This window comes from Meleagris gallopavo, chromosome 24, assembly GCF_000146605.3.
Source record: "Meleagris gallopavo isolate NT-WF06-2002-E0010 breed Aviagen turkey brand Nicholas breeding stock chromosome 24, Turkey_5.1, whole genome shotgun sequence".
NCBI lineage: Eukaryota > Metazoa > Chordata > Aves > Galliformes > Phasianidae > Meleagris > Meleagris gallopavo.
The window spans coordinates 2389872-2403897 of record NC_015034.2 but is presented as its reverse complement, the minus strand read 5'-3'; the positions used below and the strand labels follow the sequence as shown (position 1 = coordinate 2403897).

At 56.0% G+C, this 14026-nt stretch overlaps 2 protein-coding genes across 2 annotated transcripts; one reads left to right on the top strand and one right to left on the bottom strand.

Moving 5' to 3' along the window:
* Positions 1-2: 2 nt before the first annotated feature.
* On the top strand, positions 3-1063 carry TM2D2 (TM2 domain containing 2; the record flags this gene model as incomplete). Its single annotated transcript, XM_019622591.1, has 4 exons — positions 3-85; positions 161-248; positions 323-438; positions 549-1063. Coding segments are annotated over 4 exons (501 nt in total), but the record flags the coding sequence as incomplete, so codon positions are not given.
* A 2220-nt stretch (positions 1064-3283) lies between these two features.
* On the bottom strand, positions 3284-14026 carry PLEKHA2 (pleckstrin homology domain containing A2). Its single transcript, XM_003212439.4, has 12 exons — positions 14002-14026; positions 11104-11267; positions 10464-10520; positions 9736-9784; positions 9554-9651; positions 8228-8377; positions 6816-6962; positions 6632-6700; positions 6454-6524; positions 5698-5761; positions 5512-5589; positions 3284-5363 (listed from the first exon to the last, which is right to left on the bottom strand). The coding sequence occupies exons 2-12, from the start codon at positions 11242-11244 to the stop codon at positions 5052-5054; spliced, it is 1236 nt and encodes a 411-aa protein (XP_003212487.2). The 5' UTR covers positions 11245-11267; positions 14002-14026; the 3' UTR covers positions 3284-5051.

The following is a 14026-nucleotide window of genomic DNA, read 5'->3' as shown; positions in this document are numbered from 1 at the left end:
AGCCGGAGCCGCCGGGCCCGGAGCCGCCTGCTGCCACCTGGATCTACAGCGACCCGCGGGCACCGCTCGTCCTCTGCACGTACCTGTGAGCGCCGGGCCGGGCCTCGCGCGGAGAGAGGGCCCCGCGGCGCGGCCTTCACCGCTTCCTCCTCCCTCGCAGCCCCGAGGAGTTCGTGGAGTGCGACGAGCCCGTGGACCACGGCGGGAACGCTACGGCGCAGCAGGAGCTGGGCCACGGCTGCGTAAAGGTGAGGGCCGGGCCGGGGGCGGCGGGGGCCGGCTGAGGGCTGAGCTCAGTGTCCCCTCTCCGCTCCCCGCCCAGTTCGGTGGACAGGCACACGGCGATGTGGATCACACGCGGGTGCAATGCCGGGCCCTGGACGGCATCGAGTGCGCCGAGCCGCGGAGCTTCCTGCGGGGCAGCCGGCCCTGCGTCAGGTAGGGGCTCTCTGGAGTGAGCCACAGCTGGGACTGGGGTCAGGGGGCCCCGGGATAGCGGGCAGAGGTTGGCTGCCCCCCCCAAACCCATCCCTGGCCACCTGCTGCAGGTACACCGGCCATTACTTCATCACTACTTTGCTCTACTCGTTTTTCCTGGGCTGCTTTGGCGTGGATCGCTTCTGCCTCGGCCACACGGGCACCGCTGTGGGGAAGCTGCTGACTCTGGGAGGTCTCGGGATCTGGTGGTTTGTGGATCTGATCCTCCTCATCACTGGGGGGCTGATGCCCAGCGATGGCAGCAATTGGTGCACTGTGTACTGAGCAGAACCAGAGTGGATCCCTGGAGCTCACTGGAGATGGACTCCTCCTCTTGCACCAAAGCATCAGAACAAACTCCACTTGAGGACTTCTGCCTTGCACAAATATGGATTTACAAAGCTATAACTTAATCTGCAGAACAATTGTTCTTGTTAATTCCTCTGTACATACGTTGGACACAAAATTGGGTATATATTTTGCTCGTTTAAAACAATCTGAGCTTTTTTCCTCTCGAGTGATAAGTTTGACAGCTCAGACTTTGCAAACACAAGTGGTCAAATTAATAAAGTCTGGAAAGAACTGACTCCACTTATTTTTGATGTTAGTACACTGCAGACAGAGATGCTGGCCTCCAGCCTGTGGTTTTGTGCGGCGGTTTAGCAGACATCTAAAGCTGAAACCTAACAGTGTTATAGAAGGGAAGTGACAAGCTCAATTCTAATTATTTGCTTATGCCCAGATGCCTTTGCTACACATTGAAGCTGAGTAAGATCTAGCAGAGAAACTGTACCCTTCTGAAGAACATCTCTTTCCTCTCTTTCAGGCTGGAGAAGCCACAGTACAAAATAAATTCAGGATGTAGAAGTAATATTGTCCACATACTGTGAGAGAAATAGGTTTGGGGATCTTTTGGTTGAGGTTTTGGTTTGTATGATTGTATCAGCTGCTGCATAGGCAAAACTCAGACTTACAGCAGGTACAGTTACTCCTTCCCCATAGCTACTTCAAAAACACATTTGAAATGAGGTGAAGAAAAACTCTGGATAAACTATTTTGCTTTGGAAATAAAAGAACCTGAGGACTTCAGGCATGGCACAGAGTGCGTGCAGTACTGGAACAAGCAGAGGCCTCAAGCAACTGCACGCACACAAAAGAGGAAGCTCTGCCAGATGCAGTTTGAGAAATTACCAAGTTGAATAAAAACGGGAAAGGGAAGCTACAGCAAGACACAGGCAGCCAGAACCAGGCACAAAATCCGTATATGCAAGAGTCCAATAAGATTTGACATAAAATGCAGCACATGTATACTTTCCATTCTCATGGAGTTCTGCAAACTGAGCACCCTCCACTTGCTTGCATCTAGCTGCCTTCTGCTGATGTTACTTCTACTTCTGTCCTGTGGAACTGCAAAGGGTTTCAGTCTGGCGGGGAATTAATTGTGCCTGTTCCAGTTTTGCTTTGTGGTTTGTTGCAACAACTCCTCCTCTCTGGGGAATGGGATTTATATCCCATTTAGGTCACAAGTAATCTGAGTTTGGCAGCTTTGAACGGGTCTCAGGGCAGTGGGGTGAGGTGGGGGGGGGGGAGGCCGTTCATTATAAAACTACCACATTCTTCAGCCCAGTGGAACAACAGGGCTGGAGAGCCCGCGGTGGGAAAAAAAAATTAATTTGTGAGCCAGAAAGAAAAAAAAATAATAATCCTGTGTGTAAAAGCCCATCATCATTAACATCTCCCCGTGTTCTCAGCCCGGCAGCTGCCAGCTCACAGCAGGAGCTCACATTCCTTCCATGAGTGAGGCTGTCATTAACTACAGTAAGGGGTACCCGGGGGCATTGCTGATACCCTTCGTTGTGCCCTTGTACTCAGCAAGGCAGAATTTACTGCAGCTTCCCTGGCTGCAGGGATTCAGCCCCATCTGATCTGAACTTCTTTGCTCTGCAGTTCCCACATAAAATTCTCTCTCTGGGATTTCAATAATAATATGCGATTGTTCCTCTTATTTTTTTTAATTGCTCTGAAATTAAAAGGGCTTCTGAGCACTTGGAAAAAAGAAAAAACGCTCAGTTATTACCTTCACCTAATAAACAGGTACAGAAATTTACATTTGTTAGCTGCCACAGGGTTATACTGCATGAGAAGTTAGATTACACGAGCATAGGGTCTGACTTGATTCTCACATAAAGTGAGCTTCCCTGCTTTTAACTCCCAATTTTAGCGGGGCTAATGGAAAACATTTCAAAGCAAATTTGGGTGGAGGAGTTCTCTCCTTGTAGGACGTCTGGCACTGTAAATGAAAGGAGTGAATTTACTTCCTGGCTGCTCCTTTCCCGGTGCGCGGCTGTGGCTGAGCGCTGCGCGGCCGCATGCAAAGAGCAAAGACGCCCACGGGGCAGCGGCTGCTGATTACAGCTCGGCTCTCACACAGCCCGACAGGGGAGTTGTGGAGCAGCGCTCACCCCCTGGATCCCACTGACCCCGAGATCTGCGCTCCCGCAGCGCTGTCTGGCACTTGGTCTGGCGCTCAGCCGATAGCATCTGTCTGTAGGCAGCCCACGTCTCGCCAAGTTCTTTGTACCTCCAAAATGAAACCTTCCACGCCTCCGAAGCGTGGGGGATCGGTGATGGCAGGAAGGGTTGCCTGCAGGGCTCCCTTTGCAGTGCTCTGAAAGCAAAGGCAGCAAACGGCTCATCAGGAGAACGCATCAGGTGCTTGCGCCCGTTGCGTGCCAACAAACTGCCCCCAAATGCCTTCACTTCCTTTCACCGTTCCTCTTACCAAGCACAGCACCAACAGAGAGCCTGGAAAAGCACCTGGGGTTTCCTTCTTTATTTACAAAGAGGCAAAAGAGAGTTCCATCTGCAGCCAAAACCCATCCGCAGGCTGAGGGACCCCCAGCCCTAAGAGCACTTGGAGCACAGCTGGGAACCGTTTGGGCATTTTCATGCAGAAGAGCAAACTCACACATCACTTCCAATACAAAAACCCTGGAGCCTGCACCCATCTCCCACCAATGCATCATTCTATCCCAGAGATGAGGAGGGTGGGAATGGGAGAAGAGAGAGTGTTGCAACAGCACTGCAGCCACAGGTAGTTACCTTCCTGGATAATTAACCTTAATTGTGCAACCAGCTTCTGCTCCACCATCCCAGGCCTGAGGAAACTTTGCAATTGCTAAGCAACACGGCTTGGTGCTGAGTTTGAAGCCTTGCACAAAGGAACCATCATTTAATGGGTTCCCAAAACGAGGTCAGAGCGCCGACATCACCCAGTGCTGTGAGTGTGAGCGACAGCCCAAAACCTCCAGGGAACAGAGCACCAAACCAGCAAGCAGAGGTCAGCCGAAGGCAAAAAACAAAGGAAAAAGGCAAAAAGGAACAGAGTAACTGAGGTTTCTACAATTAAATAACAAATATTAACATTCTCCCGGGACCATTTGCATTGTTTTCCACTCGTTTTCATCAGTGTTCTCCAGCACTCCTGCACAAAGCTGCTCTTGCCCCCTGCTTTGGGGGATCCCATTCACCTTCCCTCACTGTATAAAGTGTATCTGCAGCTGCTTCTCCATGGGTCACAACAGACACATGGGAAAGCAAAGTAATGCCATCTGACAACACCCTGCCGCATTGGGCTGATTTTGCAGAGCAGAAAATGCATAATAACCAAAAGAAAAAAAAGATAACTACACAAAGCAAAGGGACACCTTGCCAACTGCAGAGCACTCCAGCACTGCTGGGCTTGCGGTGCAGCCCCACACCTGCAGCCCTGATCCTTCAGCTGCAATGCAGGTTTGGGCAGCTCAGCTCCAGCACTGCTGTGGTGCACTGGGAGGGGAAGCAGAGCCCCTGCCCTGCATGCAGCTCTGAGTGCACACAGCACCAAGCACTGCTTGCAGCACCCATGGCATCCTACATGTGCTGTTGGGGTGAAGGCATCAATCACTCCACGGGGAAGACTTGCATTTTCCATGTGCTATGTGTCACACCTCCCACAGGAGGATATTTGCTTATGGAAATGACCGGCTCACACTGCTAAGAAAGGTTCTTCTCATTTTCATTCTGAGTCAGTGCAGGGCGGTTGGACGAGTCTCCCGGGGTTCATCTACACGTTCAGCTTTTGTTGCTTTGTGCTCATGGCACTTCACTCAGACAGGTCTTTTTGGTGCCTAACAAACCCCAGAACAACCTGAGGATACCCACAGCCCCGGTCACCACTGTCCCCCAGGAGCAGCACACCTCACTGGGATGTAACAAGGGCCACAGATACAAAAGGAGGCAGTTAGATGCCCCTGGGTGTGCTGGTACCCCATCAGTCGGGCAGTGCATGGAGCCGATCTCCAAGAAACATCATCCACACTGCAGGCTGCAGCGCAGCTCCCGCTCCAGGCACAGCTGTGCTGGGAAAGACCGAGTGGCACAGAAGGGAGATGAACATTCTTCCAAAGAGAGGAAAGGCCGCCTCACCCCCCTCGTGCTTCCAAACCCTCCTGCACTGTCTTCCATATTTGGTGCTTGGGGAGAAATGATGCCACACACCCACACAGGGGGCACACGGTGGGACAGAGGCACCGTCAGACGTCAGAGGTCCGGATGCTGTCATCGTCCAGGTCGAAGAGGAACGTCTTCTCCTTGTGATGCTGCGGCTCTGAGCGGTGCCGCAGGCGCTGACCTGGCACAGGAGCTCCATCGCGCTCCGTCAGCGCCGGCACGAACACTGCATCTCGGCTGGGCACCTCGGGCTGCCTCCTGTCCTGTGGCACCGGCGTCCAGGGCTGCCAGGCGGTGGCTGGAGCCTTGCAAGGTGTTCTCCTCTCCTGCGGCTGCGATGGCACCGAGCTGCCCCCGGGTTTGGTCATGGAACAAGAGCGCATGAAGGAGATCTCCTGCAGGGAGCGAATGTTGGTTGGTTTCTCTATGCTTCCGGAGCCATTTGCAGAGCTCTGGGATCACAGCCCTGCACGTGCTTTGCGGCTCGTAAGTCAGCAGAATCATTGCTAGATGCCAAATAGGATACAGATGGGTTTCACCTACCCTCGGGCGGGTCTTCAGGGCCTGCACCGCCCCTGCGATGGCACGGATCCAGCTGTGCATGTCCTCGGGGCTGTCTGCCTGTGGGATGGGAAGAGCGATGCCCAGAGCTCACCCTGCCCCAGTGCAGGAGCTCCACTGGGAACGGCACCAGCAGAGCCCTGTGCCCACCACCTCCCCGCCCCATACCTGGATGTAGAAGGTCCTGGAGCTCGTGATGATCTCAAAAAGGTTGTCCCGCATCAGGAGGTCACTGAAACAGTGAGAAAGGGGCACTGGTGATGCCACACTGGGTAGCAAAAGTCCACGTACATTCTTATAACTGGAGAATACGGGGACGCGTTCAGGGTGAGGGTCTCATCAGGAGAGATGAATCTATGTTAATATATTCTATTTGTACTTCAGCTAACAAGGTTTGTTTTCTGAGTTCGTTTCTCATTGCAACTCTTCCAGGTCGATTTTATCAGCGTCCGCCGAACAAATGGTTCCCAAGATACTATGCAGCCACCTGTGATGGTGCAGGGAATACGCCTGTGCATGGCTCCCAGCTGCCTCAGGAACACCTCTGTGCTGCTGTCACGCAGTGCTACGCACTGAGCAGCACTGTGTGCTCCTCCACTGGGAGATAAGCGCCGTGTGAGCACACCCAGCAGAGATGGCTATCAGCGGGGCGGAGAGCAGCTGCAATATCCTGCGTCCCAGCACCCCTGCCTGCACCTGATGGAACACGGGTTTCTTCAAAGCAAAACACGACTGAGATGTCTGCAGGGTCTCCGGGGAAAGCAAGAAGCGGCACCCCAGGACATGGGGAGAACTGCAGGAGGTGGGAGCCACGCAGCCCCCATGCAACAGCCGGAGTGTTTCCATAGGGGAAATTCAAGATTTGAAGGGGATTTGGGATGGGGGTGGCAGCCAAACCCCCACCCTCCCCCACGGAAGCCTTACCCGGACTTGACCAGGCACTCGTGGGTCTTGCAGATGTCCTTCAGCAGGATGGAACGCAGCGGCTCCTTGTCCTGGGGGATGAGAGGGGCTGTACTGGGATCACCGTTCCTCTGGGACACAGCGGTCCCAGTGCTCAGCTCCAGCACGGCCGGCTGCAGGTGGGGCAGGAGCTGCTCACCTGCTCACATTTGTAGTAACTGATGGAAAACTCATCGAGGACAAAGTAGCGGCGCTTCCAGCTCTTCCTCTGGAAAACAGAGAGGACCAGCGTTGGGCTCCACACTCCCCACACCAGGGATGCCCTGGAGGCACCCAGAGCATCCTCAGCCTGAGGGAGCAGCCTGCACCCATCCAGCACTCACCACGTTGCCCTGCTTCACACAGAAGCCGGTCTTGATGGCCGGTGGCCCTGCAGGTGGCTTGCTGGCAGAGGCAGGGATGTAACTCTGCGAGCGGCGCAGCAGGGGGTGTGCAGTCGGGTCGCTGCCCTCTGCTCCATCCCCACCATTCTGCAAATGGGAGCACACAGTTACTGGGGGGAGAGCAAGCCAGAGCATGCCCTGGGCACAGCAAAAGGGCTCATTGATCTTCCAGTTCCACTTCTTACGGCCAAGCTGCTATTCCCCTGCTGGAAACCAGATGCTTGTAGCCCAGGTAGGAACACCACGGTGTCCCCACCCAGCACAGATTGTAGCTGAGCTCAAACATCCGTGCTCAGCTCCCTCCAGCCCCTTCCTCCTGCTCTCAGTCTGAGGTTTGCACATTGCCATAGCAGCCACTGCTGGCTCACACCCTCACCACCCTTATATGGCACCGTGTGGTTAAACCAGCAACCGCCCTGTGCTCACACTGCTCCTTCCAGCACCTTCAAGACGGTGCTTTGGTTTTCCCAGGACAGGGACCAGCAGCAGTTCAGCCACCTCAAGCTGCAGTGAGCAGCACGGAGCGCTTGTTGGATCTGTGCAAACCCACATTGAGCAGCTCCCCGTGCCCCAAACCACTTCCCTGTACACCAAACCACCTCCTTCTGCACCTTGGACACATCTGCAGCACCAGCCCAGGAGCTGAGTGGGTGATGCTGCTGCGTGCTGCGGGTGGTGGGAGCGGGGCTCCCCAGTGCAGTCACTGAACTGTACGGGGACAGCTCCAGGAAATGGTGAGCGTGCCCAGGAAATGGCAGTGGGAGCAGCAGCCATCTCCCCCTGGGCTAGACAGCGTGCACTGAAAATAGTCCAGCCCAATACTGATGTAAAAACAACTCCTCTGACAAAAAAACAAAAAAAAAGCCAGGAAAGGGCTGAGGATGGAGCTCAGGGGCAGAGGACCCATCCCCACATCTCGGTGGGAAGAGTGGCTGTCAGTTCCCGACACAAGCAGTTGAGGTCTGGAAGGTGGCAGTGCCACAGGGTGGGCAGGGAGCAAAGGGTGCCCCCCTCCTCACACCCCCACGTCTCATCACTCCTCAGCGTGAGACACAGCAGAGATGCTTGAGGTGCTGAGAGCAGCTATTTATACACTCTGAGTGGGAAGGCATTGCAGGCACAGAGCTGCTTTCCAGAACCAAAAGTGCAAAGCAGCCTCCAGCAGCACGGCCAGGAACAGCCTCCCCCAAAGCCTCGTGCTGTGCCAAGGCAGGCACACATCAAGCACTCCTGGGCTGCTTCTCTTCCTCCCACTGGCTTGGAAGGTTCCCAGCTAGACATATCACCATGACTCCATCCTTGGGGACACTACCACGGGACACCTCAGCAGCGCAGCAGCGCTCACAGCTCACCTGGCTGATGGAGATGGGGGTGTGCACCACCACCCCACCGATGATTTCAGTCTTGTAGGCCACCGGGGGCTTCCTGTCCTGTGCCTGCAGCACGGCTGGGGGCTTCGTGACCTCAGTGGTGGGGGGTGCAGCAGCACCACCCTTTGGGACCTGCAAGGGGAGGAAAGGGAGTGATGGCCACAGACCCACGGGCACCTCCACATTGGTGTTCCCAGCCAAAACACAACCGTGGCCCTTTAAAAAACATCAATGGGGCCGACAGCCCAATTAGGGAGGGTGCGGCCCCCACCCCAGCGCTTCACAGGAGGCACAGACATGAGAGGTGGTGAATAATTCAGCATCACCCCACAGGAGTCTGCATCGCCTCTGCAGCCCGGTGCGTTTGTGGGACAATCGCTCCTTTAATTGTCCCCGCTCTACTTCCAGCCAAGGCTTAATGATGGGCGCTCATCTGCCTAATGAAGCCGGGCTTCAGCACGTCTGCGGGGATGTAGCAGATGGGTGGGTGCTTCTGCACACCCAGTACCACGCATTGAGCACCAGCACGCTGGGCACACTGCACCTGCACTGCAAGCAGCCCCGTGCCCAGCACCTGCCTGCTCCCAGCTCCAGCTCAGCTCAGCACAGCGGTGCTGGGGAGCTGCAGGAAGCAGTTTCACAACGCACGCATGGAGACATTGCGTGCGGGCAGCAGGCAGCAGCTGCAGCTCCCGTCAGCCTCCATCGCATGGCACAGTGCAACGGTGTGGCAGGAACGAGCTCCCCGTGCTGAACAGAGCAGAGCAGCACCCAGCTGCCTCCGTCACCATCACAGCAACCATCGTGAGCCGCGTGCTCTGCACCGCATGCATGCACAGTGCAGAAACACAGGAACCGAGTGGTGCACACAGAGCAGAAGTCTCTGACAGAAGAGGAAGCTGAGCCTGGCACCGGGAGCAGCACCCAAACTGCCACCCCTGCTCCTGTCCCAGCAAAGCCTGCGTTGGGCTGGAAGGACACAGGGGGTGCCCCGGGTACACAGCACCCAAATGCTCCCAGCACGCAGATGGAGCGCAGCACACAGAGCACAGATGGTGCTTTGTGCTGCACATCCATCCCTCATCGCCCGCAGCGCCGGGCTGCAGACGCCACCGGCTGCTGGGTCAGCGCCCATCATTTCACGGCTGCATGAACAGCGCAGAAAATGAAAGGAGACTGTGGGCAAAGCCCTGGAATCCGGGCACAGCCTGCCCTGCATGGCCCTCCAACAGCACAATGCACAGCGTTTCAGGAAGGATGGGAACTCAGCACAGCACAGAAGCATGAGAAAGGAGCCCTGTGACCCACCGTGATCTTGCTGGCACGGTTGAGTGCCTCCACCCAGTCCTGCAGGTCCTTCTGGTCGCTGGCTTGCAGGAAATAGCGCTGGGACAGAGCGTTGATCACTGCCAGGGAAGGGGTTGAGAGTCAGGAATCCCCTCTATGTTAGTGGGGCACCCCAACCACAGCTCCTGCATCCCCCCACTCACCAAAGCAGAACGGAGTTTTGGGTTTCTGTTTCGGGGTGGCGACGCTGACCTGCAGAGCAAATTAAAGGGAAAGGATCAGCACCAAAGCTGTCGACATGCTGGGAAGCTTTCAAGGCCCTGAACGTTCAGTTTTCTGCTGGACTAACGCAGTCACTCTTGTCAGCAATTAAGGAAATTGAAGGAAAATAGCAGTGGTTTCTCCCTGAAAGTGGAGGAATCATTTATATAAGAATCACATCCCCCAGGGCTCCAAGCACAGCACTCACGGGGTATTATTCTGACAGACTTCCTCCTTCCCAGCCAGTCCGTAATGCTTCACGTATGTTTTCTCCAGCAAAGCCCCATTTTTTGGCTCACACAGAGTTGGGACTCAGAGCCCCCGGCACAACGCAGCCCCACAGTTTGCGACCAAATGTTGTCTTACAGCAATTTCCACTCAGCCTACCACGTCTATAATTTACAAATGCGGCTCCTTCCGACGTGGGGAAGGCTCAGTTCCACAGCATTGCTTCATCTGTGCTTAATTTATAAATCATGACTCAGCAGAATGGAGGGATCTGCTCCGTTCCCTCCCGGCTCTGCTGCCCCAGCCCCCAGCACGCTCGCAGTCCCAGCTGGCTGTCGCTTTATGCACCATTTCTGCCCTTCCCTGGGAGAATGGATGCCTGGGGAGGGCAGCAGGTCAGGATAGCATGGCACAGAGCAACTGTGCTCTCTCCAGGCCTTACCTTGGAGATGTAGGTGAGCTGCAAAGAGCCGACGGCGCCCGCTCCCATCGCCAGGTTCTGCAAAGCACACAACAGAAGGGAGGTGAGAGCAGAAGGCAGAGGAGACCCAGGGTCAGCATCGCTGGGTCAGGTGCTGCTGTGGGCTCAGGGTGCAGCCAAACGCATGCAAATGGCAACTCTGCTTTATTTGCTTTGGATACAACTGCAAAGAGATGCAGAGTTGAGGATTGTTGGTGACTGGGCTGCTAATAGATACAATCCCACTGTGCTGCTGCTTCCTTGAAAAGCCCAGCGGAGGAACCAGGGCTACTTGGAGTGGATGAATTGCTTCCAGATGTGGCCGTACTCAGCACCACTAAGTGGCTTTGCCCCAAGCAGGCAAAGCCTAACACGTCCCCACAGACCTCACCAGGCTTCGGATGGGGCTGCAACAGCGGAAAATTCAACCCCAAGCTTGGAAAGCAATAGACGGGGGAAAAACCCTACCCACGTGCTTCGTGCAAAAAGCATTCCCACCCATTAAACCACAGTGGAATGGGCACAAACGTGACACCGTGCTGTCCCCAGGACCTGGCTGTCCCACAGCACGGGGACTGCTCAGCCTCAGGGGGACCTGGGTGGGACCAACGCTGAGCCCTACCTGCGGGTTGTCCATGTACCACAGCAGGCAGTTGGCCTGCGTGTCCAGGATGAAGTAGCGTCGCAGGAATTTGCCACAGGTCTCATTTTCCTCAATGTCCAGGAACCCACAGATACGGTTCTGTCGGTCCAAGTACGGCATGCCGGGCTCCTTCTGGCATCACCCTGCAGGAAGGATCGGTGGGAACAGTGAGTGCCGTGCTGCTGAACGCAGCCCCAACTTCTGCTGCCTCTCCCAGGTCTCCACAGCACAAGGCTCAACGCAGTGGAAGCAGAATGAAACTGCTCCCTCTGCACATTCGTGCTGTGGGGAAGCTGCCAGGCGAACACAGAAGTCATCCAGCGTGCTTCTGCGATGAGAAAGGAGTGCAGGGTGACTGCATCACCAAAGTAAAGCTTCCAACCCATCTGCATCGCTCCAAGAACTCCGGCACTGCAGCCAGCAGGGATGGACTGTGCTGAGTGACAACCCCACGGCCCAGCGCTGCCCCATAGGACAAGAGAGCAGCTGCAAGGGGCTGGAATAGGCAGTGCGAGGGCCCCTGGGGATTGCTGACCAAAAGCAGCACTGCGTGCTACAGAGAGCCTGAGCACACTCCCAGGAAATGCCCAACAATGTGCAGCTCCAGCAGGAAGCGCGAGCCGTGCGGTGCAGAGTCAGCAGGGACAGCTGTGAGCACCAACATCCCCACGGAGCAGAGCAGAGCCCCACTGCCAGGCAGGAGATGCGGGCAGCACTCAGTCCAGCAGAGCCCCGCGGTTGAGAGGCAGAGGTAGAAGCCGTGGTGATGGAAGATGCAGGCTGAGGTTGGTGTGGTTCGGACAGCAGAAGGGAAGGTGACTCGTGCAGGTGCCAGAAGGAACCCACACAAACAAAATATCTCATGCAGAAAAGGAGGAAATACTATTTTTGAGCCCAATAGCTGCAGTGGAGTGGCAAGTTGTGCAAGAGCTGCGGTGCAGCTGTGGAGCAGAGGTGGGAGTAAAGGTGACAACCTGTCCCCAGACCTCAGAGCCCCACGTCAGCGCAGAGGAGATGGGTATCACAGCTCTGCTGGGGGAAACGGTGCTGCTTCAGTAGGAAGGGCTGCTTCAAAACAGCACATCTGCCCCGACACAAAGGGCGTGTGGGAGCTTCACATTTCACTGTCCTTTTTTCTTTTCTTTTCTTTTTTTGTGGGTTTATTTTGTGGGGTCAGGGAGTACACATGAAACAAATTCCCAAGTGACTTCAAGCGGCACCCAAACGATCAGACAGAGCTTCCTGAATCACCTCCTGCAGCGAGCAAAAACTCAATTCCTACAAAATTGGAAGGGACTGGGCCATGGCACAGCACTCCTGTGGCTTTTGGGGTCGGTTTGGGGATTATTACCCAGCTCCCCCCCCAGGACACACGCTGCAGCTCCTCACCTCTCCCTTTTGCCATCCCGCATTAACAGAGCATGGAAACAGCTCAGCTCTTCTATGAGCTGACCTCGGGTTGCACCTGGATATGCAAAACCCATCGAGGAGAAGAGATAACGATAACGATCTCTCCAAATTGCCTTCGGGACAGCGCTGGATTCCCTCTGTGAGAGCAGGAGCCGTCCCCACCCTCTTTGGGAGCCCCGCTGCTCCCAGCACTCCACTACCGCCTGCTCACAGCCACCCCAATTTCACTTTTACATAGGAAAATGATGAAAGCAGCAGCTCCGGCTCTGTCAGCCTGCGGGCATCTGGTCCTGCTGTTCAGGAAGAGGTTCACTTTACACTAAACGTTTACTATTTACACAGCACTCTGTAAATCCAGAGCCGTAAATATTTGTACACGTTTGCTATAGGAAGGCCACCAGACTAAATCTGGAAGGCGGAGAATAAGAGGGGCTGAACACACGAAGGACCACACAGAAAATCAGCATCTCTGGGGATGTGCAACCCCTCCCTGCGTGCTTCCCGATGGCTCCAGGACCTCACGTGCAGCTGCAGCACCAGGCTTTGCAGGAAGCATCCCTGGGATACCAGCACTTTGCTGTGTCCCCTCCTCTTCTGCTGCCGGTGCTCAGCCAGCAGCCACGATCGCTGTGCTGCAGGGACCCCCAGCAGCCCTGCACTCTGCACCGTGGCAGCGTTGGCTGCAGGCAGACCCCCGGCACCCCTCCCTGCGGTGCAGCCCATCGCATCTGCAGTCACGGCATCCCTATTTCGCTCCCGTCCCGTCTCTGCTGTCCCGGTGCCATCCGAGACACGGGACGCTGAATGTCACGAGGGCCCCACGCGGCGCCCGCAGCGGTGACAGCGTTACTTCCTCCTACCTGAAGCAGAGCCCTCGCCCTACCAACACCTCTCTGGAAGCTGACACAGCGCAGAGACGGTGGAGGAAAAGCCCAGCAACTCCTGCTAGGCGCAAGCATGTGCCTTAATGAAGTAATTAACCGGCTGGGGGACGAGGATACGCAGATACGAAGCAAAGAAAATACACTTCATCACCGTACCGAAAAACTCTGTCGGAAGAACGCACTTCCAACAGCTGCGGAGCGCAAATCCTCGCTGCGCTTTTGCTCCCAGCTCCGCCCAGCGCAGCCCCGCATCCCGAGCGCCCCAAACCCCGCTCTGCCTTCAGCCCACCCCGCACCACCCCTCGCTGCAAGCACTGCCGTGCACGACCACCGCAAAGCCCTGCACGGCGCGGGGCTCTCCCGACCGATGGTTACCGCTGTTCCCAACCGCTGCCAGGAGATTTCAGCCCCCTCCCCACTCAAGGACCGACGGGGCGAACAGCGGAGGCGGCTCCACTGCGCGCAGAGCCAAGAGCGCAGCACAGAAGGCGCGGGGGAAGCGAAAGGACTGGGATCCCCCCTCCATCCGCGCGTGGGGTGAGAGCTCCGCGGACGAAGCGTGACCCCTCAGCCCCGCACTCACCCCGCACCGCCGCTGTGCTGTCGGC